The sequence below is a fragment of the Poecile atricapillus genome, chromosome 2, assembly GCF_030490865.1.
Source record: "Poecile atricapillus isolate bPoeAtr1 chromosome 2, bPoeAtr1.hap1, whole genome shotgun sequence".
In the NCBI taxonomy this organism is placed as follows: Eukaryota; Metazoa; Chordata; class Aves; order Passeriformes; family Paridae; genus Poecile; species Poecile atricapillus.
The window spans coordinates 92,754,035-92,778,803 of NC_081250.1; the positions used below are offsets into that span (position 1 = coordinate 92,754,035).

Consider the following 24,769-nt stretch of genomic DNA (forward strand, 5'->3'; position numbering starts at 1 on the left):
TCCATTATGCTTCCATTTTTTTAAAAAAAGGGATGTCAAGTTTGGTAAGACGCCTGGGTTTGTTCAGCATTTTAATTATTGACTTTTCTGTATTAAGTGATTAATTTTTTTATCTCATATGATTAACCTGCACCACTTCATAATACAGAAAACATGCATTTGTTAATTTAATAGCAATCCTGTATTTCCTTCTAGAGAAATAACACGTCATTTTCAGTGAAGAAATTGAGAGACCATATAATAAACAGTAAATTTACCCTCTGAAAACCACCCTTACTAAAGAAGGAAGGTCTTTTTCTCTCTTCTGTTTGGCTTTTGAAGAATGGCTGTGCAACAAGGGTGTACAAAAGTTCAGTTCACACATGGCACCACTGACAAAGCACAAGAAAATAAAAAATCCTCCAAGAATCAACATTTTCTTAGCAAAATCTTCCATTAGACTATTCAGAAGAAAAGAAAGCATATGAAAGAGGGTTTATTATCTGACCTTGTGGTCACAGTTAGCAAAGTTTAAAAGAAACCTTTATATCGAAGTGTAAAAGATTTGGGTTTTTTTGCTTGTAGTCCATGTGAGTATTGGCAAAATGCCTCAGTAGGAATGCTAGTATGTACTCTGAAGAACAATCAAACTAGTCTTAACTTCAACTTAACATTTGTGCCAATATTATTGCAATGTTATGGTACTAATATATTACATACATTTTTCTGTTCCGCCTACCTTAATCGTAACAGTTTTTGCTGTTCCTTGTTCTCCAATTAGCAAAACAGCTTTTCCTTGCCTCATTATAGTGTGCATTAGAAAGTCTGTTCGGACACTGTCTATGTTTGGAACAAGAATGGAAGTATATTCTGGTACTGAATCTTTAGGATAAGTATATTCAGGGACCTGCATAAGAAAGACATGCAAAAAGTTTGAGAATTACAATCTGCCCGCACAATCACTTTGCATCAGAGCACAAAATCAAATGTACTTCATAAAATTTACATCAGGAAAACTTTTCTTCCTGAAAGCCAAGTATCCTTTCGTAATCAATCAGTATCTTGTCATGCTTTTCTAAAAGTGTGTTCAACTAACAGGATATTTTCATTCCTCCAGTGCCTGATAAAAGCTTTTCCTTGCTGGAATTTCTTAAAGAGCAGGATGATAGAGATAGAGGGTGATACAGAGTTAAGATCATTTCTGGTTTACTTCCAAAGCTCTTCCAAACACACCCTTCTATTCTTTGCTGAAGGTATTTATGGGGAAAAGAAAAAATATGATTCAAAAAAAGAAGCTCCTGAGAATTTGGTAGGGTTAATCTTCGTAACCAAATTATGTATGTTTGGAAATAAAATGTCTCTTCCCAAATACATCTTGTGTACCCATTAAGAAAGCTTATCATGTTGCAGCATACAAACCTTCTTTGACCAGTGCTCCCATTGGCCACAGGCATTGATACCAAATTCAAATATGGTTTCCTCTCCATTCACAGCTGGAAGCTCTTTCACTGCAAAGTGCTTCCGCAGGAACAGCTCCATTTTCAGCTTGTCATCTGGCTCCAGAAGGGCTCCAGCTGACCACATCACAGAGAAAACAAACAAGCGAGAAATATGTTCCTCACTGAGCTGCTTCTCGTCTTGGCCAGACAGCAAACCCTGCAAAGTGGATGCAATACAGAACTATTGTCCTCCTTGAACCAATCAAAGAATCAGAGAGAGAAAAATAGATGCCATATCTACCTGCAGGAGGTCAATAGCTTGCTTGATGTACATACATTCTAAAATTGACATTTTTGGTGTCACAGCAGAGAAAACAAAATCCATCACATCCTGGGAAGAAAAAAACATAATTTAAAGATTCCCTTTACCTGTTTCAATGGTATGATTTATTCTTAGATGAGATCAATTCCTGATTTTCAAATATATTCTAAACTTTATTTCCAAACAACAATTTTCCCCATTTCTGGGCCTATAAATATTCAGACTTTGACCATGAATTTTTTCTAACAATAGCATATTAGAAAAATAACTTTGATGTACCAGAGTCAGCAGAGCTACTCATATAAGCTCCACAGAGTAATTTCCTGAAGAGCAATTTGAAGAATGCTTTTCAGTTACTTCAGGGATCTAGCTGCCATTTGTGCTCTCCACTGGAGATTTTAATCTACCACTGATATTTTGGAGTAGGAAGATAAAAGCAATGATGATACATATATAATGCACAAGCTTACCACTATAAATTTCTATCTGATCTGTTCTGACTACACCGTGCTGTACCAGTCCCTCTTGAAACCAATACCCTTGTTTTCCTGTAGAAGCCTGGCAAGATCCAAAAAAAATATTTTTTGAATTAATTTTAATGGAAGTTGAACTTCCCTCAGGTTTCTTCATAGTGATGGCTACCATATCTGCCTTTGCCAAGTGTTTTGCAACATCTTGAGCAAAATTTCAAATTGATGTAAATATCTCTGAGATTTGCAGTGCAAAATTTTAAAATATCAATTTCCATCCAATAGTATAGACTGATGTAAATGATAACCTACTTCCACCTTCATCCAACAACCTGTAATATAATGTTCTCCCTATGAGTACTATTTGCCCTCTAAATCTTTGGAAATCAACAGTGGCCACTCATTCTGGGAAGTGAAAGTATAACAGGGATACTGTGGGAGATAGCAATTCTGGAGGAATTCTGTTTATAGATGTCATGTTCTGTCAGGGAGAAAGCTAAGACAATGAAAACATTCAATCACCCAAAGACATAAACAATTTCCTTAGATACTTTTAAAATATTACTGAGCTGTCTATCCACATGCTCACCAGTTTTGTTTCACTTTTCAGTTTAATTTTTGCCACAGAAGTTCTCCAAGTGCCCTATGCTGATATTTATTGTCACAGAGAATGAATCACTATTTTTACCCATCCTCCTCAGTTCCATCCCACTAGAATACCAGGTAACACACACACAACAAAAATATATATTATGATCAAAAACTCACTTAGACACCTTAATTTAGAGCAGGGTTTATGGATAAGTGGTCTAAGAAGGCAATCTGAGTGTGGGCATACACAGAATCATGGAATAGGTAGGGATTCAAGGGACCTTAGAGGTCATCCACTTCATTCACCCTGCCATGGGCATGGAAGACACACACTTATCAGGTTGCTTCTTTTGATATTTCTTGCTGACTAGCACAAGTGATTCCACCTCTGTGTGCTGCCTTTTTGTGGCTTTCCCTCAAAAATGCCTGGTTCATTCCCAATGGTACGTAGGGTGCTCAGCTGAGTAACTGAGGGTGTTATGGGTGCCACAGGGGAGTGCCCACAAGCACTGTGGGAAATTCAGATCCAAGACTTAGAGAATTTAGAGCTAAATCTCACTGAGATTCAGCTTCTTCATCTATAAAATAGACTAGATGTCTCATAGGGCACTGTAAATTGTTTAATAATTGATTTGAAACACAAGGAATAAAGATATTTCATGCGTCAAAGTATTTTTTACTACCAAGAGCCCAATTTTCACCAGAACTGGTTTTATAGTACTTATGAGTCCAGTGAGATTTCTGTAGTTTATGAAGGGTATTTTAATGTTTTCTTTTTCTTTGAGTTTATGGGTAAAAAATATCCGTTCCATATATGCTAGTATTTTATTAGTACTACTAGTTTTAAAACAATACTTGGGTCAAAAAAGGATGCAGAATTAACACAGAAATTTGCACGAATTTTTTGGACAGGGGGACTGGAAAAATGAGTTGGGTAATGACAAATACAAATAAATTTTTAAGAATTTGGATCAGGAATTTGCTATCCCTTACAAGGAGACTGAAAAACGAAGTCAGATGCTAAAAAAAGTATGAAAGAAAGACTCTTTTGCACAGAGTACAATCACTATAGAACTCACTGGACTATAGAACACACTTCCTTATATAGGACAAGAAGTTGGTAACGTATTCAAAGGTTTAGACAAGCAAAAAAACTCAGTAATAGAAAGTTATTAATGCTTGTAATATTAATTTTAACATAAGCATTTAAATATTAAAGGTAAGAAACTCTTTGGATTATATATCCAGCTCTATGCTCCAGGCACAGTAGCAGCCTTTACACAAATTGGATTAGTGTGAGATTTAATATGGAGGAAGAAAATTAGTCACATCTGAACGTTAAGTTGCTACTACTTTGTTTTTTTCATTTAAATAATACATAGATGTGCTGAAACTTATGTTATTCACATAACATCCATCACTGTTTGGTTTGAACTTCACACTTTTCACACAATCTCAGTAACAGCACTCAGGTAACTATTTTAATTATTTCAGTTCTTTGAAACTGTCTCAGATAATTACTTCCCTCAGCTAAACAATTCTGCTGCTTATAGGTAGCTGCAACATTCACAGACCAGGAATTGGCAGTAGAGCTTCTAAATTTAAGAGAGAATTTTTATAGAGATGGGAATTTATTTGAAATTCTACAAAGCAGGAAATGTTGCTGAGAAGAAAAAATTGGGAAAGGGAAAGTCAAACCCCTCAATCACTGTTCTAAAAAAAAATACTGTGGAAATAGAAAGGAATCTAAGATCAACTAAAATTGAAATAAGGTTGGGTTTGGAGGTTTGGTTTTGGACTGTTTGTCTTTTGTGTCTTAATTTGCTTTTTTTTAATGTATAAAAAATGGTGACTTACGGTGCCATTTATAATGTACATGGAAACAATAAATACATTACTTCCACTGATTCCCAACTATTTTTCTCTGCTCTTTTCTCCTCCATTACTGTTACCTGCTGCACCTTTACTAACAATTATTTTATCCAACATGAAGACTTTCAGTGACAAATATTATTTTGAATAGAATAAATAATCAGAGTGTTTTGGAAGCAAATTAGAATTATTATAGTTTTTGTCTTACATCTATTTCAGTTGAGTTTAGATTAAATTTAGAAAGTCTCTATATGTCTACTTAAGACTGAGTCTCCTTGGTTACTACATTTCCATCTATACTCTAATCTTCATGTTCTTTGAAAAATCTGATCCTTGTAAGATGTTTATATCCATGTTTTTTTTAATACTAGCATTAAATTCACCAAGGTCTATATCTGGGGTTTGACTACCATTGTTGATGAACCTTATTTCAAAAATTTTCTTTTTGAATTTTATCTTTTTTTTTTAATGTGGCAGAAAATAACAGCTATAAAAAGAGCCATATGAAACAAAAGTATTGTTACTCTCATCTGTAAAATCACTTTTATTACCTCTATTATTTGAGAAGCAAAGACAGCACATTAAAAGTGAAAGAAAACTGCCAGCATGACAGCTTTCATTTACATTTTGATAGTTCTAAATGCAGCCTTCAGCACTAAACTAACTTCATATTTCACTGCATTTTCATTTTTTAATCTAATAAAATACATATTTTTCTGGACTTTATTGCTATTGCTTCAGGCTTGGGCATTTTAAGTGTTGTCATTATGTTTTCAGAGCGAGTTGTAGCATAAAATATAAATAGAATTGTGGCAAAGAAGCAGTAAATTGACCCACATATATATTACTTTGGAAGCATATTTTAAAACTCATTATCAGAATTGTTTCTCTTGCTGCTGCAGTAAATACTATGTCATATCATTATGTTCTGGAGGTAGAACAAAATGAATAGCTTGTTAAACATTAGTTTTGAAGTAAATGTGAACTGAAATGAAAAGTAGAATGTTAGAAGACATTTGTTAACATTCAGGGCATTCTAAATCTATATCAATCATTGCTTTTATCATGATCTATAAAAAGCTTCCTGAAACGTCACTCAAAGTTCATTAAAAACTGCTTTTTTAAAATGTAAGAGCAATGAAAAATATTACAGGAGAACCCCCTGTGAAATCCAACACCAATTACATGAGTAAACAGGCAGGAGCAAGCTGATGGAAAACCAAGGTATGTTGGAAGTTGCATTTATTTCACAGATATTGAGGGAATCAGAATATAACAACGCTGAATGGTTGTAAAGACATAAGTATTTCTTTTAAAATATTCAAAAGCAGAAGTAAATATTTCAATATGATTGAAGAAGTATACTACTGAGATTATGCTTTTATACCTACTATTGAGTACAACAATCTATAATATTGCTGGAACCTTTCTAATGATTCAGTAAGGTAACACCAAACAGAGGGGGAAAACATTCAGGATCCTTGCTTTGGATTGACCAATTGTACACAATTTAGTCAGACAATGTACGAAAGAGATGCGATTTCAAAAATTTCCATTGAAACAGAAACATAGATAATAAAATCAGAAGAGACAACTGTAGTCAGAACTTCAGAACTACAGTCCGAGCTTCAGAACAGCAGAGAGCACAAAAATACCCTGGATTAATTTGAATTATAGAATGTCTTTTTAGAAATAACTTAAGGAATCAAATGCATTCCTGTGGCACCAGAGTAATTCTAGCTCAATTTCTTTTTGAATTTACTTCTTTATATTTAAAACAAAATAAGAAATTTACCCACTTCCTTTGTGTATCCTAACACAAATAATTAAAATTGCAGTATTAAAATTGCAAGCAAAGAGAGTATCTGTTTTGCCAACATGCAATATAATATAATCACAGGTGTAATAATTCATTGACAACTATCACATGCAGACAAAACAAAACATTCAGATTATTCATCTGTTATAGCTTCAGTCATTTATTAATGATAGAGATAATTTTCTCTCCTTTTTTAATCCTTGTTCTTTAGTTTATTACATAAACAAAGAAATGCAAATAATTGAAAGAGCACTTAGGAAGAAGCAATGCTTCATTAAAAAACACGAATAAAAAAATGCAAGATTTTTTTTTCTGAAGTAGTTAATTGAGTACCTGAAATACAGCATTAAAGCAATTCCATAGGACACTGGAGTATGTAGCTGGTAGTGTCTGCAGCCAAGCCCTTAAAATAGGCTTCCAGTCTAACACTGAAGAGCTCATGAAGATCATCCCATTACGAGAAACTGTTGCAGGGGAAGCATTGTCAATGTTGTGAGGTTCAAATATAATTTTGCAATTGGGGGACATCGGAATACGATCTCCATTGGCCAAAGTAAGGGTCTTATTATCATCCAGAACAGAGTTCAGATTTTCAATCCATATTGCATCAACAGGTCCATCCAAAACTATCCAGATATGCTCACCCTAAAATAAAAAACATTCAACTTTACCTACATTGACCAAAAATACACATTCACGTAATATCAGAAAATTAATAGATATAAATAGTGTCATAATTTGGTACTCAGCAAAAAAAAGCATTATAAACATGCAATTTTTATAATTTGCTCAGTGATCTTCTTTCGATATCCTGTATCACACTAAAAAAGATATTAAGAAACAGCAACAAAAATTAACCTGTGCTGTACTGAGCAGAAAGTTGTATCTTTCTTCTTCAAAACTACATCAGCCAGCCCAGCATCCATCAAGACAGATGAAAACATTTCTCACTAAATGCAGTCATAGACACAAAGTCAGTCCTTGTGGGATGCTACCCAAGTATTTCATGTAAGGTGGCCCATTTTCCAAGCCAGAACTGTGTGGCTGTTCAGTAGATGTGAGTGTAATTATGATTCCTGAAACATGATCTGCAGGTTTGATAAGAGAATTGGGAAATGCCTACATCGGTTTCTTACCAAAGCCTTACATTCTGATATAACTAGTGAAATAAAGTGCCAATGACTTAACCAGACAGAAGAAAATTGACTTTTCTGTCCTCACATCAAAACATGAACACACCTTGTTTTTATGTTTGGACTGCTTACAGAAGGAAGCAAACCTGTTAAAACCCTTTCTAAATTAATTCTGGATCCTCAAATGCTTGGGAAGCCTAGTGCTATCTGGGATATATATGTATACATATATGTAATTCTGACTCTTGTGCACTGAGCTCATCAGACAGAAGCAAAATTAACACTGCATATTCCCATTTGACTTTATAATGGAAGACCTTTCAGAAAAATGACGGGTAATGACACCTTACGGAAACAGTATTAAATGCCTATCATGATACAATATCCATTACCTTCTTTGCCTTTAAGGTTTTTCTCCATAATGTAGAGAAAATACCATCTGTCCAGTCATTTGTAGCAACATCAAGGGTACCGAACATCTGGGAAGCTGTGATTGCCTTTGGGTTCATTCTCATCTCTTTATGAGGAGCACCACAATCTGTCATTGCTTTCATCAAAATATTAATGCATTTTGTCTTTCCTGCACCAGTTGGACCTAGAGTCATCATACCTTAAAACAATATAAACATGGTTTGAAATGAAATGTCAATGTGTCGTGCTACCATTTGATGGTTCATCGCATCAACAATCCTTGTTTTATTTTTATCAAAAGCCAATACAAAAGGATGTTTCTCACTCCACTTAATGTTGATTGAAACAGAATTTGAAACTATTATTTAAAGGCCTCTATAAATGTCTCTCTACTATGATAGGCAAGCCTATGTGGGTCTGTATCCTGCCTCAGGCAATTCTTTTCCATTTTCTAATGGGACAACACAACTGCGTTTTGATGTTTGCATGCGATGACATGGACATGAATGGCGGTAAACAAATCCAGAAATTTCTAAATGTATCTAACGAGAATGAGAATCTTCCAGGGATATACAAAATCAAGTGCATCTTTCGGATGCAAAAGTAACAAAAATATGTACCTGCATCTATCACCCTGAAATTACAGCCTTCTGATTGTATGGAGTATTGTATTTTTCCTGTTATTTATCTTTTGATTGTTTATAATGTTGCTAGTTTCTTTGTTCATTTTTCTTTTTTCTTTTCTTTTTATTAAACTGAAAAGGGTGAGATGTCGCCCTGAAAACTCAGCTTCTGAGCTTGCTAACATAGTTTTCTAAAGACTTTCCCAGGACAGTAACTGTAAACATAGATATGTGTACATTCTTTCTGTTACACGTCTTGTGATGGACATCTCTCATGGCCAGTGCAGTGAGAAAGTGTTATCCTGACCATCCAATCTCTGGCCGTGGTCAGAAACCTATAAATCCTGGAGGGAAAAATAAACTTCTCTCTTCTCTTCACCACACCTCGACCTGTGTCCATGTGATCTATTCATCTTCAGCGGTAACATGCATCCACCCACGCTGGCATTTTAATAGATCTTTCTTTCATAAAACTAGTTAAGAGCAACCACACTTAATTCATCAGTGTATATATAAAGAAATAAATCATGTCTTCAACAATAAATTGAGCCTACTGTTTATCTTCTTTGGTTATGTTTTCTACTCAATAGTCCCAGAATCTGTCCAAAATCAGATGGGACATTCAGATTGAGAATTCCAAACAAATTTAAGGGACAAAGATAAGTCCTATTAGCCCTAAAGGCAAACTGGACAACATAATCCTTAGTTGGTTTTGAAAACTTCTTCAACAGAAGTATGGAACAATCACAAATCCAAATAATAAATCTAATCCAGTCCCATGCAGATTGTGTGATGTTTCCTCTAAAACTAAAGGGAACTGTATGTGCCCCAAAGTAATCCGAGGACTCAGAAAATCACTCACTCATGCCATATGTTACATATGGGGAAATCTAACACAAACTCTTCAGTGTTAACCAAATGGCTTTTCTGCTGGTTTCAGTGATATTTCAACCAAAATTGTTATGCAAAACAGATTTCAGGATCCATGCACTGAATCTCCATGTGTGTGTTTATAAAAGCACCTCATGTGCACATATGGCCATATTTCTCCTCATATTTGATATCCCATGGTGACCTCTCCATAAATTCAAGTTCATGAGAAGGACAAGTGGAAGTCAGGAAAACATAATCTTTTTTCCTCAGTGCAGTAACTTTTGTCATAGAAAGTCAAAAAACTTTTGGCCTGAGCATCCAACTGTTCGGACAATTGGAGCTGCATTAATAGCTGGGAATAGTAGGGATGTGTGGAGAAAAGAGGCATCTAAGCAGAATGTCATGGTGGATCCTGAAGATTTTTGGGGAACAGAGGAGCTGTACTGTCTCAGAGATCAAACAGCTTCTTTTAAAAGGAAGACACATTTAATCATGACTGAAAACATGTAAACTTCCATGGTTTCTATACAGAAATCTGGATGTAAATTAGTAAGTCTGCACAACACTAACCAGCTCTTTGGTCTAACCAGTAATCTGAATTAAAAGTTTGAGACATTAAGGACACAGATTGTGGTATGTGAATGAGTATTTCCTTTCATTTTGTTTAATTAAAGCTGGCTATTATTATGACAAGAAAAGGGAGAATAAGAAGGATGAAAGCTTTATAAATCTTTGCTGGTTTAGTCACATTTCCTTAATGTTTTCCCCTTATACTAAAAAGTCATTAATTAGAGATTAGGGGTATGGGGGATATTTCAAAGTAGGGGTACATTTTTTCCTCTGAGCTATGAATTGTAAACCTGAATTTACTACTGCCTTTGATACCCTTCCTAGGACAGGATAAGCTTTACTCAATGGCTTTTTCTGCACTGTAAAAGTGCATTTTCATAGAATCAAAGAATGGTTGAAGTTGGAAGGGATTTTTTGAGTCCATCTTGTCTAACTCACTTGATCCAGCAGGAGGAAAGCTTTTTTCTCCTCAGTATAAATTGCAAGAATCGATCACAAAGAAAACACTTGGAATTATATCGCATGCATGGTAGAATGTATCAAAATAAAGGTTTTAGAAATTATTTTTAGTAATCTTCTCAACATTACAATCTCAAAGTAACATTAAACTCAAGCATCATGACTCAATTCCGTCTGAGGGTAACAATTGTTTGCAGAACACTGAACAAAATTGCTGTTTCTGGATTTGAATGAATATATTTTAACTTGTTCTGTAGAAATTTCAATCACCAAAGGCCATACTCATACTCCTCATATAAATGTAATACAACAAAGGATTGCACATAAAAAAAGGTCATAACAGCTTCCTAAGCAACCCACATAGGCTTTAAAAACTACATCTGCTTAAATTTTTTAAACATTTTTCATGAAATTAATCTGCATTCTAGTGGCAGATAGTGTAGCATAGTCTCAAATACAGTGCAGTCTCAAAGCCTCATCTAGCATGCTAACCATGTCGGACTCGTTGAGTTTCATAAAGCTGAATGAGTTTAAGTAGCCATGGTGGATGATTAATAAGCCCTGCTTCCTCTGTCTGTTTTTGGATGGCTGACTGTAGTTCAGGATACCCAGATTTATCCAGAGTAATTCCAGGGAATAGGTCATTAATGAGACTCATAAATAAAGGTTCATCTTCATCCACCTGTCGAGGATAAAGTAGGGGGAAACATATTATTTATTTACCGAAATTATTATTATAGTTGTAAACAATCTTCAAGATAAGCCATTTCAAAGATGGCAGTGAAAATCTTACTTCTTCCAGAGCAAATATTATAATTTTCCATCAGTTTTATGAAATGAGTTTCATACAATGAAATCACAAGAAGTAATTTCTAAATTAAATACTTCAGGCTGATAAAAATGTCAACAACTTAATACAGTTTTCTTCAATGTATACACACAGATATTTCTTCATTTATTACATAAGTCAGCAAGATTTATTCCAATCATATTTTGCCTTAGAATTTTTATGATTTTTTTCCTTCTGTAAATCACTGAAGCGTTGCCATAGGTTTGAGCACATGTACCAACGTGCTGAATAGATTGACATCAGAAACAGAGTAATTGGTTCCATCACAAAACTGGTTCCCAAGGTAAATACACAGAGTCTAGACATGCCATAACCTTTTAATCACAGCAATAAAAAGAAAGATGAATGCTTTAAATAGTATTATCAAAAGATGGTACACTATACAAGTAGGTATTAGCTGCTTCCAATTACCTCACTTAAAGCAATTCTTATGATGTTCTGAAAAGGCAACAGACTCCCAAGAAATGTATAAATTTAAATTCTGGATTAAGAAGGATCTTTGGTGACATTATTAAGAGTTAATACAATGTATTCTTCACTTCTCTCCTTAGGGTAAAAAGAATTAAAAACAAGAGCCAATTAGAGGACCAGATAGATCCCCTAGGATCTCATGGTATTTCCAAAGATTTTTTCAGCTAAAGCTTATGACATGTTTTCCTCTATTTAAAAGATAAATTGTTCTCACACAGTAACTGTATTCTGATTCTCAACTCACTTATAAATCATATTAAAAACTGCAAAATAATGTATTCAACTGGTGAAGAAAAATAGCTTTTCAAAGTTCAGAATAAAGACCCTTAAAAATGCAAACAAAATACTCTACTGGGGAAAGTCACCAGTGTTACAGTACCAGTTTGGAGAGGTTCATGTCTCGCAGAACTCTCATTACCACAGTTTTCTCTTGCTCTTGGGGATTAGATCTTTTCACTGCTCCAAGTGTTCTTAAAACAGACAGGATATTTCTAAGCCCAAAGTCATAGTGAACCTTGAAATAAAGCATAAACAAAATTGGAATTAAAAGATCAAATAGATCAAAACAAAAATCGAGAGAGGACTGAAAATTAAATTCACTAAATAAATAAATGCAATAGAAATTCTCAATATGATTAAATTCACAGCCCTTCATCTTTCCAAATAGATTTCCAATTTTGTTATTATCAAATCCTGAAGATATTTTCTAGTGTGTCCATACAAGAAAGTGCACTTTCTGGTGATACAGAGCTCACCCTATTCACCCTATTTCCCAGGCTGAAAAACTGGAACAATACACTGTGTAAATCCCAGATTTTTCAACAAGAAAATTATTTGACTTTACTGATTAGTTTTGCAGATGATACCAAACTGGTGAATTAGATCACAACTAGAATTCAAAATTACCAAGAGAAATTATCTATGTGTGATGCAATAAAATAAAGACAATTACAAAATACTAAAGATGGCAATAACCAACTGCATTAATAAGGTACCAACTCTTCTTCATTAAGTTGAGGAACAAATCAGGTGCACAAAGCTTTGCAGAAAAATATTTGACATTGGATTGATGCCACGAGATCCCCAATGACTTATCTTCAATTTTAGTAGGCAATAAAAATACAAATGTCCTTTTTAGGACAATTGAAAATATATTTCCATTGTAGTTGACATTTCTACACTGTGACCAAAAGCTAGATTCCACATTTGAAGATGAACCCTACAGAAGAGAAATTTGAAAAGGAAAAAAAGAAAAAAAGCGATCAGTTGACTAGAAAACATATTATATCAGGAAAAAGTAATACAAAATCTACTCTAAAAGTAGGAAGAGTGAATATGTAGGATGAGTTATGACAAAAGTCTTCAAGACACAAAAGATACCTGCAAAGAGGAAGACAGGAGGATAGAAAGGAAAAGAAGTAATTTACCTAAATATAGCAAGGGGGATTTGAGTTAACTTTTAGAGGAAAATATTGTGACCATAACAAAAATGAAACTTTGGATCAGGTTGCCTGGGAAACTGCAACCTATCCATCAAAAGAGAATGTTAAGAACAGTGACAAACATTCATAGCAAATTATTTAATTAAGAATTATTTTTTCTCCAGAAAGGTAACTGAATAATTCCTCAAGGCTCCGCCCAGCCTCACTTTCTATTATTTAATCAGGTGCCAAGCTGTTACTAGTGAAAAATTTAGCTATGAATATATAGCCACATACTGCCAGGAAATCTTATTTGCAGATGGAAACACTAACACAAAAAGATTAACAACTTTGTGTGACAGTGATGAACTCAGACATCACCTGACTTCATCATCATTTAGTAAATGACATGTCCTAGTGAAATGCCCAGAATCATGATAAGGACTGATATATTTCCTTTTCTCCATGCTACATGACCATCATTGACATGCTGGAATGACTTCAGCAAAAGATGACTAAATGAGAGGAAAGGAGGTAATGTCAAAATTTTCAACAAGGGAAATTGCAATGGTTTGCATAATGAAAAGATTCTTCACAATAAAAGTGGCCAAACACAGAAAAGGTACTGAGAGGCTGAATATCTCCATCCTTGGAGATATTTAAAACTCAAAAAGTGTCTTAGCAACCTGTTCTGATGTGCTGAGCAATAAGCAGGACAAGGTGACCTCTGGAGGCCCCTTCAAATTTATATAAGTCTGTGATTCTATAGAAGTGATTTCCTTGTTAAATTTGAAGAAATGCTTTCATACCTAACAGAAAATTTTAAATTAGCTTAAATGACTTTTAAAGACAGAATTTCTAGTGCATTCCAACTGCCCGACATGATGGGTGGTCCAAGGTGACCATAATTTATTTACCTTAACTGGTATTCTAGTTTTACAACTGCTTTGCCTTTCAGGAATGGCACAGAACAGTTAGAATTTACTGGCAAATATGGATTATGGGGGTTTTTTTTATGATTTCCTTTGCTACACCTTTTAACAGCAATCTTTAAAGATTGTGCCTGAGCAAAATGGACTGCTGTGGCATAGCTGATGCTCTTGAAAGGAAGAATTAAGAATCTGAAAAAAAAAGTCTCAGTACTAGATGCAGAGTTTGTTGCATGTGGAAAAGCAAAAAGGGTTTATCAGTGGTTTGCTCCAAATTAAAACACCTTAAAGAGATGATTCTCAAAAAGGAATTATTACCTCATTTGCCTTCAAGCTTTGCTAGGTTTTCCTTTTCAGTTTCTGTTTTTCCCTAAGCTGTATGAGACTTTGTGGAAGGAGGTTCTAGGGAAGAATCTGGTAACAAAGACAAATAATTCACCTTTAGGGCTCTGTCAGAATAACTCTTTCACAGGCTTCTGGACACCTTGGGCTTCCTACCTTTGCTGAGAACTATTCTTTTACTTTACTGTTTATTGTTTTTCATTACTGAAGGAGATGACAGACAGTCAGTGTGCCCTTGGCTACTTATGAGTCAGAGTTCCTCCTTCTACAGAGTCTGACTTTGTGTGTGTAAAATGTCTGGAAGACTTCATGTATTCCTTCTGGCACATCCCTTTTGGATTTTCTGCGCGGTAAGTTCAGCTGGTGAATGCTGTTTGCTTTATTTCCTTCTGTTGATATACTGCATTTGTTGAAAACAGGCAATGTTCTGCCATTTCCTATTGCACTGATTCTTTATGTGACCCTGATCTTTATGGTCAACTGCTTGGAAAACCCAGCATTACTTAACTTGGAATGTCAAATTTACCATTAAAAAATTGAATAAATAAATTCCATTAGGAAAGAAAGATCAATACGAATTACAGAATCACAGAATGAACAGAATGGTTTGAGTTAGAAGCGACCTTAAAGATCATCTACTTCCAACCCTCCTGCCATGGGCAGGGATACCTTCCATTAGACCAAGTTACTCAGACTCCCATCCAACCCCGCCTGGAATACTTCTAGAGATGGGGAGTCCAGAAACTCACCAAGCAACCTGTCCCAGTGTCTCATTACCCTTTACAGTCAAGAATTTCTTCCTAACATCTAATGAAATATGCCTCTAAGAAAGACTGTAACTTATCAGTTTTCAGACTTCACAGAAGCAATTTATGTCCCACTGTACTCTTAGAAATATGTTCAGTTCATGAGACTCCCATACCTAATCTGATGAACTCATTAGATCTCTCTCTATACAATCACATATTGCATTAGATGTATTCCCCAACCTACAACAAACTTCACAAGGAATTTCCTCAAGACTTTCAAATTATTTCATTACTACTGCAATAACACCACACATTCAAGTGAGGAAGTGATGGACCCAGCTGAGAAGCAGAAGATCCTGTCTGTGGTGGACAAGAGAGATGCCAAGGATTGTGGAACAGTGTGGAAAGTGACCCTTTTCAAGTACATGTGTACAGACAGTTGAAGAGAACAGCATCATGGCAGAAGTTCTCACAGCAGAAGGAGGTGCTAATTTGTTTGCTAAGGCACGAAGTATGACAACAAAACAGGGAAAAATTACAGCTCGGTGTGCAGGTGCAGGGTTACAGTCAAACTAGGAAATGTGTGGGCATAGGTGTAATGGATGGATACAGGTTCTTCAGGAAGGACTAGACAGGATGGAGAGATGGGAAATTGCCCTTTAAAGTGAAAGAGTGGGAACGTTTTCCCTTAGGATGGCTAATGAACCAGTTGAGAGAATTTGTCTTAGAATTAGAGGGCTCAACAACATTGTGGCAGATGTCTGCTGCAAACATCCTGATAAGGAAGAAGCTGATGAATCTTTCTTACAATAGCTGGAATTAGCCTCATCTTCGCAGGCCCTGATCCTCAATGGGGGCTTGTCACACTCCAATATCTGTTGGAAGGGCAACACAGCAGGGCAGAGCCATTCCAGAAGATTTCAACGCAGTCTCTGATAACATCCTCACAGACAAAATGGCGACTAGACAAGGGGGTCAGACATTTCAACAGCTTGACAAAAGAGGCTGTGCAGTGTTTATCCTTGGAGATATTCAAAGGTCATCTAGACAAGAAGCTGAGCCACTTGCTGTAGCAGATCTTGCTTCGAGAAAAGGTTTAGCACCTGTTCACCTCCAGAAGCCGCAGAGAAAAAAACCTGTTTTTCTCTGATTTTATGACTGTATAGAATGGATTTAGACAAGAGCAGAACTGTCCAAAGGGCTGCTCACAGGCACAAGCAGGACAAACTAGCATACTACCCTGGGCTTGCAGAAAGTTGTGGTTCATGCTAACGGAGTATAGTGATCCATGATATCATACATTATATAAATGGTTACAACAAAGACCACTATAGCAGGTTTTACTGATGGATACTGTAGAAACGTTAGGTGGTCCTGTATAAACTATAAATTTGCATGAAATACTATTCCCCACAGATATCATGGCTTACTTAGTAAGAACTATGGAATTAAAGTTATAAGAGAGATATAAGCATAAGATGCAGATTTAAAATTGTAATATAGCTCAGTGTAAGGGCTGTGCCTAAGTGCACACCCAGAGCACTTAGTCATTGGTTTTCATAAATAGCAAGGAACTCCCTTGCTAGCATCAGCATATATGAGGCAAAGGACTGATCTGAGACAAGGTGATTGAGCTACCTGCCTTCACAACAAAGAATTTGAATAAGTGGCACAGTATTATTCCCAGTGCAAATTTCAGACAATTTTACAGAATCCTCCTCCTTAGGCCAACTGATAAGGCTTACTTATATGCTTCAGTATGCTGATTAACAAGATAAATGGAGAATCTCCTTATCTCAGAGGCTCCAGATGGTAATCTCTGCTGAAGAAATGACCAAACTCTACAGAAAAACTCTGCACTCATTGTGAAGGTGCAGTAATCATTGTGTATAAAACATTGTATACCCTTATGATAGTTAAAATAAGTTTTGTACGGTTAAGTTTTGTTTGGGTGTATGCATTAAATTTTTAAGTACACTGTCCAAGGGTGAACCAGTTCCAGCATCTGTGACAGCACAAAACAAGCAAAGCACTTTTGCAGAGGTAGAAGGTCAAATTTCTGATGCCTGTTTATGTGCCTTTTTCACACTGAAGCAAAGAATCATGTCCTGGACAAAAAAATGACCACACAAACTGAGGCAGTAAGATAACGTCTCACAAAGGCCAGGTATTAATAAAAAAATAAATAGATGGTAAGAACTGAAATTATATCACAGAGACTGTAGTAAATTAGCACAGGTTCATCACTACCCAATCAAGGCAGGCATTTGAGACACAATTTATCTGCTGTTCATATGATTTCTCATTGAGACCCTCTAGTGCACAGGCAGCACAGGGAATTCAAAAGGCAAGAACCAGTTTTGTTTCTACCTAAATACCCCTTCCCAAACAGAACAGCAGTTTTCTGTTTGTAGTAGTATTCAGCAAGAGAGAGAGAGCCTTGTAGGTGCTCTGCAGTTATTTACAATTGTTACTCTGCCTCTGAAATAGATCTGGCCTTCATAAGTGAAGACATTGATAAATGTGCACTCCTCAAGTTCAGCACAGCAATATACACTGCTCCTTATAACTTCTCCAGTAACTGCACTCTGTTTAAGAATCACAAATCAAACTTCCCATACTACTCAATTTTACTGTGAAAAATAAAAACAACATGATCATTTCAGACACTGTTTCTGGAACTTAAAACTGAAAACCCTAAAAAATGTATAGGCTCACAAGTGTGAAAACAATTACATATTCTATGCAAGTATATTATCTCCATATCCTTTCATTGACAGCTTACAGTCGAACAAATATTTCTTTTACCTGTTTAGATAACTGCTCTTCACAGAGTTTGTAGAGTGTATAGAATTTTTGACTAAGGACTTGGTTGTCTCGGAAACCAGCACTTGCCAGCTTGACTCGCATAATAATCCTACGGTCAGGCACCATCATGGCAACCGTGCGAAACTGAATCTTCAGATTTTCAGGAAGTTCCTGTCGTCCTGCGTAGCCAGGGTTCTGAAAATGCAATTTATAAACCCAAACAATATATAATGACGGCAGGCTAGGATGCTTTATCTTTCCTGATCACCAGTCAGCAAACACAGGAGCACATGCAAGATTATGAAGGATAACTTGAGCATGCCACAATTAGACATCAGTACGGTGGCCTCAATACAGCAATTCATGAAGGATGGGATATCACACATTATTTGGAGATGTCCAAGACTCACAGATATAGAGGGACAACCACTTACAGATCTTGCTGGAGCTTTTTTAAATGGTTACTTCCTCAGAGTCTTGATAGCGTTCCAGTGCTGGAGGTTACTGTCCTCTGAGCATTCCCAGATCACTTCAGCACAAAGTCAGTCAAGCAGTGCAAGCCATTTCCGAGTATAATTTAAACTAATGGATCTGACCTTTCACTGAAGATGTCTAAGTCATTCATTTGAGTACTGCATGGCTCAGTTGTGACAACTGTAGTCACTAGCTGTGCAGTGATAACTTCTTAATCTCTTCCAGCTCTTTCCAACCTGTCTTCCCCCTGGCCTTTGTATGGCACTTACTTGCCCTCTTTTTAAAATTACAGTGATAACATTAACACTTTTTCAAAGGTAGGACCCACTAAAATAAGGGCAAAGGCTTCTATTTTGAGTTGTGGGTATGTAAGTAGCTAAGGAGGGAGAGATACAAAGATGATTTTAAGGTATATTCTTATACTTTCCCGCTGCTCTGCCTCCTGCACTACTAGAAGCAGTCCACAGGCACCAAAGCAAATCTTCAGGAGGCCAGTGAACCAGAGTAAGAGTGGTTTCCCTCAAGTGCTGTCTTCTAGGATTGAGGTCAAAACTTCTTCACAGTTGGTAAAATACTGACCAGACCAGTTACAATAGTCCTTGCAGTGGTCAATTGCTTATGGTTTATTTTGACAGACTTTGATTGAAAATATGTGGGGTTTAAGTTTAATCTCAATCTGTGCAATATTTTACTAAAAAAATCCTTAAAATACATAGTTAATGATAATTACATACCTGAAGTCCTAAGATCCAGTTAAAAAATACAGACAAGAGAAAATTATAATTATTTTACCAAATTATTGTTCAAGTTTCATTAACTATTTTCTAACAGACAGTTCCAATATTTCAAAGGGGAAATTTTGACAGGAAATGGAACAGAAAAGATTTTTCACAGTGATTCCATTTACACGTATTTACAGACATACCATAGTCAGAAATATACCAAATTCTCTGTCCATGTCAACGACATCGCCATCAGTGAAGGTAAACTGAAGTTTCTTTTTTTTCTTACACTGAAGTACAATATATATCTGCTGAGCAGCCACTGATAAAACTGGAAGTTCAATGCGGTTAAATTCATCAAAGCAACCCCATGCACCTGACTGAGCTAAACCTAAGAAAAGCAAAAAAAGAAATATTCTCTTAAAATAACAGATCAAACAAGAGTAATTTATATACAAAATAGAGCATGTTCCATGCAACTTAGTGTAACATGAGAAGAACAGAGAACACACAGAATAAAATGAGGAGTAAAAACTCAAAATAAGTTGGGCTATGCATTAATGACACTCAGAAAAAGTATCACTCCTTGAATGAAAGATATGTAAACTTCTTACAAAGAATCCTAGACTTCTATAGCAACTATTAGGCAGAAAGAGTTAATTAATAATGTATATAGTAGCATAAATGTTCATATATCATGGAACTCATCTATGCAGAGGATGAAGTTGTCAAAGGTGAGCTTGAGAAACACCTACCTAAATTAAAAGCACAAAACCAAACAGAGACCACTACATTTCTGACAGAAGCATTGTAGCATTTTATAACAATTAATTCGTAGGCAAAAAATTACTGGAGATTAACATCCTACTGCTCAAAAGAGAGGAAAGAATCTGATGTTACACTTAGAACTGTTACTTGGAACAGGCCATGGAGTTCTAGACAGACAATAGTACCCACAAACATCATGAAATTGGCTTTTGGGAGAGTCAAGTACTCCTTCTTCTGTACCATGCTAACAGGATTGAAATAGGAGAATCTACAGTGGCAGCTTTCCAGAGCAGTAGTGGGAAAGCTACATAATTCCCTCTTTTTCCACACCCATTTCACCAGAGACAAAGGCTAGCAAGTCTGTGCAGGAGCTTCATGTATGCCATCCCTCCCTTCCCAAAGACCTCACTGGACTAGTATTTCCAATTGCCTGCGTCCATACTTATAAATGTTTGGAAGTGTTTGATTCACTCCACTGACTGGTGGAGCTCAGCTTGGCTTAAGCAGTTTGAAGGCAGTACAAAATGCAGAAACAAAGCACATGTCCAAGAAAAGGCATTTGTGTGTTTGCAGTGTTGAATAACCATATCCAAAGCTACCCTGAATCCCCCATACTTCATATGGCAATGCCTATAGCACTGGTAAAATAAATCTATGAGCAGTTTATGTGTAAAGTTAATTCATTAAGGACTTTAGATAGTTCAAGAGCAAGTATTCAAAAATCAGTATCAATACTATGAGGACATATTCTTTCACTTTGTCTGGCTTTCTTGTTGGATCTTTATTCATCAGTAATGGGTCAGGGCTGCAGGTAGGCACTCCTTGAGCTTTTTATTCAGCATCAGCCTCATCACTACAAGATGAGACATGTAAGACGTTGAAACCTCATGCTATTACAACAACAGCCAAATTCTCTTGTTTACAAGGCCTTTTTAAAAACTTTCTAGCCAAGAGCATAATGTTAAAAGCTTACAAGCATTTGCTTTAGCCAATCATGAAAACTACACATATACTTTTTTTCTAACAATGCTTGCTTGTTATAGTTTAAAAACAATGGATAAAGCTTCATTATTAAACTTATATATTTCTATTATCTTGCTTATTATATTTTCCAAGGCCTATCTCTACACAGTTCAAAAACATGGCCTTATTGTTTCTTGTCCTTGCATATCTGTATTCTTGCATTCTTCTATTCTGAGATCTGCTTTCACACAGCTTCTGAGGGTTTTCTAAGTTTTCTATTTCCCACAATATTTTTTGCTCCCCGATTGCTCCCCGTAAAAGAGCTATTTAAAAAATTAAAAACATATAAAGCTTTGCTCAACCTCATCTCTGGTGTCACCTCTACTCCTCCTTTCTATTAGTCTAGAATCCTTTTCTATTTTCCTTTCATTTTCTCTATCATTTCTTTTCTTCTCTTGCCTTTGCTCAGCCTATTCTTCTCATAATATGCTACATCCCTTCCCTCTGCTTTTCCTTGTCTGATCTTCTCTTGCCCTTTAAGATTTTCCTCCAAATGCCCTCAATGCCACTTTTATGTTTCTTTTCTGACATTCATATTTTACGTTTTTTCATGTCCATTAACAAATTCTTTTAATAATATTGCATCAATTGGTCTTCTTCACCCATGTAATTTTGGAAAAACAAAATGAGAGGAGTCAAACCAGGTCAAAATCAGTGGCAGTAGAACCAAAATTGGCTTCTTAAGGCTTGATTCAGTCAGGGCAATACAGCAGATCTCTCATGAAACTTATTTCAATTCCATATGTAACCTTCCACTAAACTGCTTATAATTAACTTCTGTGATATTATAAGGAAAAAAGATGTTCCAAAGGAAAAGAATCTGAAGAGAATGAAAAGTTACATGGACTTAATTAAAAAAATTAAAAGCAAGTAGAATATACACAAATACCACAATGCCATAATCATACAAAAATTAAAGTAATTCTATCGACAGGTACCAAATTTAAAACATGAAATACTCAATCCTACTGTGTCACTGTTGGACACGATGTAGAAGCATGGGTTCAGTCACAGCACACTAGAACGAGTTGCTAGAAAGGGTTTTTATTCTCTGAACTTTTTAGCTTTCATAGGGTCTTACGCTATAGGTTTAACATGATTGGTAAAGAAACACCACCTCCTGTCCCATTGGTGGGACAAGAGATAAATACACTATCTACAGTTGTTGCAGAACTGTTTTGAGAAAGGGAACTTATTTACAGAGATAGACTTTGAGTGAGAGGGTTCTCTAGAGACTTTCCCTCGGGTACAGATCAGCTACTGACAGGCTGTAATTCTCTCAGGCTCAGAGAAATCAAGTCTACACTACCATCTTTGAAAACAAATGAAGAATGTTCCTTGACTTCACTGGTGTGGTAGCAAGTTCTTTAACTGATGTTCCTCTTCTTTTGTGAGGAATATCTGGCCCCTGGATGCCCTCAACAGCCCTTCCAGAGGATTCTATCCAGACTGTCTCTTCCAGTCCAGGAGTTCCATTGTGGCTCAGGCAGGTCCAAACTGTATCGTGTGCAGGGCTGAGCACTGTCCCATCTCCTCCTATCCTGAATTACTGAATGAACTTCTTGGAGGAGCCCACAGCTCCACAGTGTTACACCCAGTCCTGCCTCCTGCTGTTTCTGACTAAACTTCCTAGACAGATCCTGTATTGAGCTGGCCATTTCACATTGTCCGATGTCACTGGACTGCTGATGGGAACAAGCTGTCAACAACCTACACTGTGGGTCTGTGCCCTGCTGAGCGAAGTCCCTGTGCCCTTGTGCTGATCACCCTGGGCTCCTCATCTTCCCTCATGTAGCTGCCCCATTCTTGCTGCTCTCTGATAAAAAACCTATTGCAGAGATTTTTCGAATTCATTTGCCCCCTTTTGTAATATGTGTTATATGACTCCTAGGATCCACTCCAAAAAGAAACCAAAGAAAGCAAGGTTTTTCTGCTTTGTTTCTTAAACATAAATATCTACTTTTTTGGATACAAAAAGGAAAATCTCTAAAGCTGGATATTTTTTAATTAAGAAACTTAGTTCCATATAATATTGTCCCTTACACTTATTGTCTGTATCTTAAAGGGTTTTGAAAGTAATTTCTCTATAGAATGATGAGGTTCAGTTCTGACCAAATTATTTTTCTTTGGGAAAGTAAAAGAAAGTTCACTTGTTCTGTGATGCCACCTGCTGCTTGGAGTTAGGAAACCTCATTCTCAGACAAAGCCAATATCCCACAGCTTTGAATAAACTCAATTCTTGCAAAATTGTTTCATTCTGATGGTGTTGAAAAAAGAAAGAAAATACACATATATGCTAGAAACACACACAAGCAAAGGCACAGCAAGCAAATTCTCTACTGCAAAACAGCTCAGAGACAATATAATTTTGTCATATTGTGAATTAAATTATGTTCCCATGCTGAACATATGATGGTTATCAACTACAGAAATGGAGTAAAAGCAGAACATAAAGGACAGGATTAAAGAGTTCTTTAATTATAACTGAAAATTCTGGCAATACCCCTGCCCCAATCAGTGCAGATATCCTACAAACCTGGTTCTCAAATGATGAAAGAATCTCACAGAATAATTATTAGCCCCCAGACTATAACATGAATATCTGCACTGCAGAGCCATATCTCTGTATTTTTCCATATTTTTTCCCCAGATTTTACATAGGAGTAGAGCTATAGTGATATAATTCCATGGAAATGTTACTGAAATAAAGCTCTGTCTAGACAAAGTGCAACACACAAGCAGCAAACTAAAAAGTAATCACTGGCCCTGAAAGAATTTACAGAATGCCAGACTTGTGTATTCAACTTCTGAATTAAAATAAACATAAAAATCTTAGGTTAAATATTGCATTAAAAACAAATCACAAAAAGTTACTTCAGGTAAGACTGGAATTGTTTGACTGTAACTACAAAAAACAGAACCAAAGCAAACACAATTTTTATACCCATCTAGAGGCAACAAAAGGTTTCCTAAAGGGTATCCACCAATAATTTTCAGAAACAGTGAAGAAGTATCCCTGATTTGCTATTCATGGGCAATTTCATCACTGAATTTGATATAAGAGAAAACTTGAAAATTCATCTTCCCACTTGCATCCCTGGTACTTTCTCAGGTTACCTCTGGTCCACTTCAGGTGACAATCTGAATCTAAATTTGGGTCAAATTTGAAAAACAAAACTATCAAAGATCAAGAGTCCAGGCCTTGAACATAACAACTAGATCATCTGCTTATGAATGTCTTGAATCTCACAGAAAAATAAAACAGATGGAAACAGGGAAACAGGAAGACCAAAGCTCAGCTCTGACCCAACCAGAAGAACTTCAAATCATAATTTCATTGTATACAATAGATTCTATATTAGTTATCTTATATTTCTCTATTTTTTTTCTGGAGATGAAACTTCTTGTCTTTACAGCAGAAGTCTGGAAACATGCCTGCAGATAGCACACCACCACCTCTCCCTGCCTCTTTTCTCCTCACTGATAAACCTCCTCATGTCTCATGGCTTGACACACTGCACCAGATAAAGTGAAAAGTTTGCGTTTGGAAACATTGGTGATGGAGCACCAAACCTATCACAGACATGTAGAATTCTGAAAAATTTCCCATTGTGAGCACTGAAATATGTAGTATGTTAATGAGAAATTTCT

At 36.0% G+C, this 24,769-nt stretch overlaps 1 protein-coding gene across 1 annotated transcript in view; it reads right to left on the minus strand.

Annotated features, from left to right (window-relative positions):
- The window catches only part of LOC131575534 (dynein axonemal heavy chain 5-like), a 149,094-nt gene that overhangs the window by 72,812 nt on the left and 51,513 nt on the right, over positions 1-24,769 (minus strand). Inside the window, exons 42-50 of the mRNA XM_058831122.1 lie at positions 19,531-19,718; positions 18,132-18,326; positions 12,262-12,396; positions 11,054-11,243; positions 8,018-8,235; positions 6,826-7,137; positions 1,720-1,809; positions 1,399-1,635; positions 719-886 (exon numbers count right to left, since the gene is read on the minus strand). Of these exons, the coding sequence (XP_058687105.1) occupies positions 719-886; positions 1,399-1,635; positions 1,720-1,809; positions 6,826-7,137; positions 8,018-8,235; positions 11,054-11,243; positions 12,262-12,396; positions 18,132-18,326; positions 19,531-19,718 (1,733 nt within the window). The remainder of the gene's footprint in view (positions 1-718; positions 887-1,398; positions 1,636-1,719; positions 1,810-6,825; positions 7,138-8,017; positions 8,236-11,053; positions 11,244-12,261; positions 12,397-18,131; positions 18,327-19,530; positions 19,719-24,769) is intronic.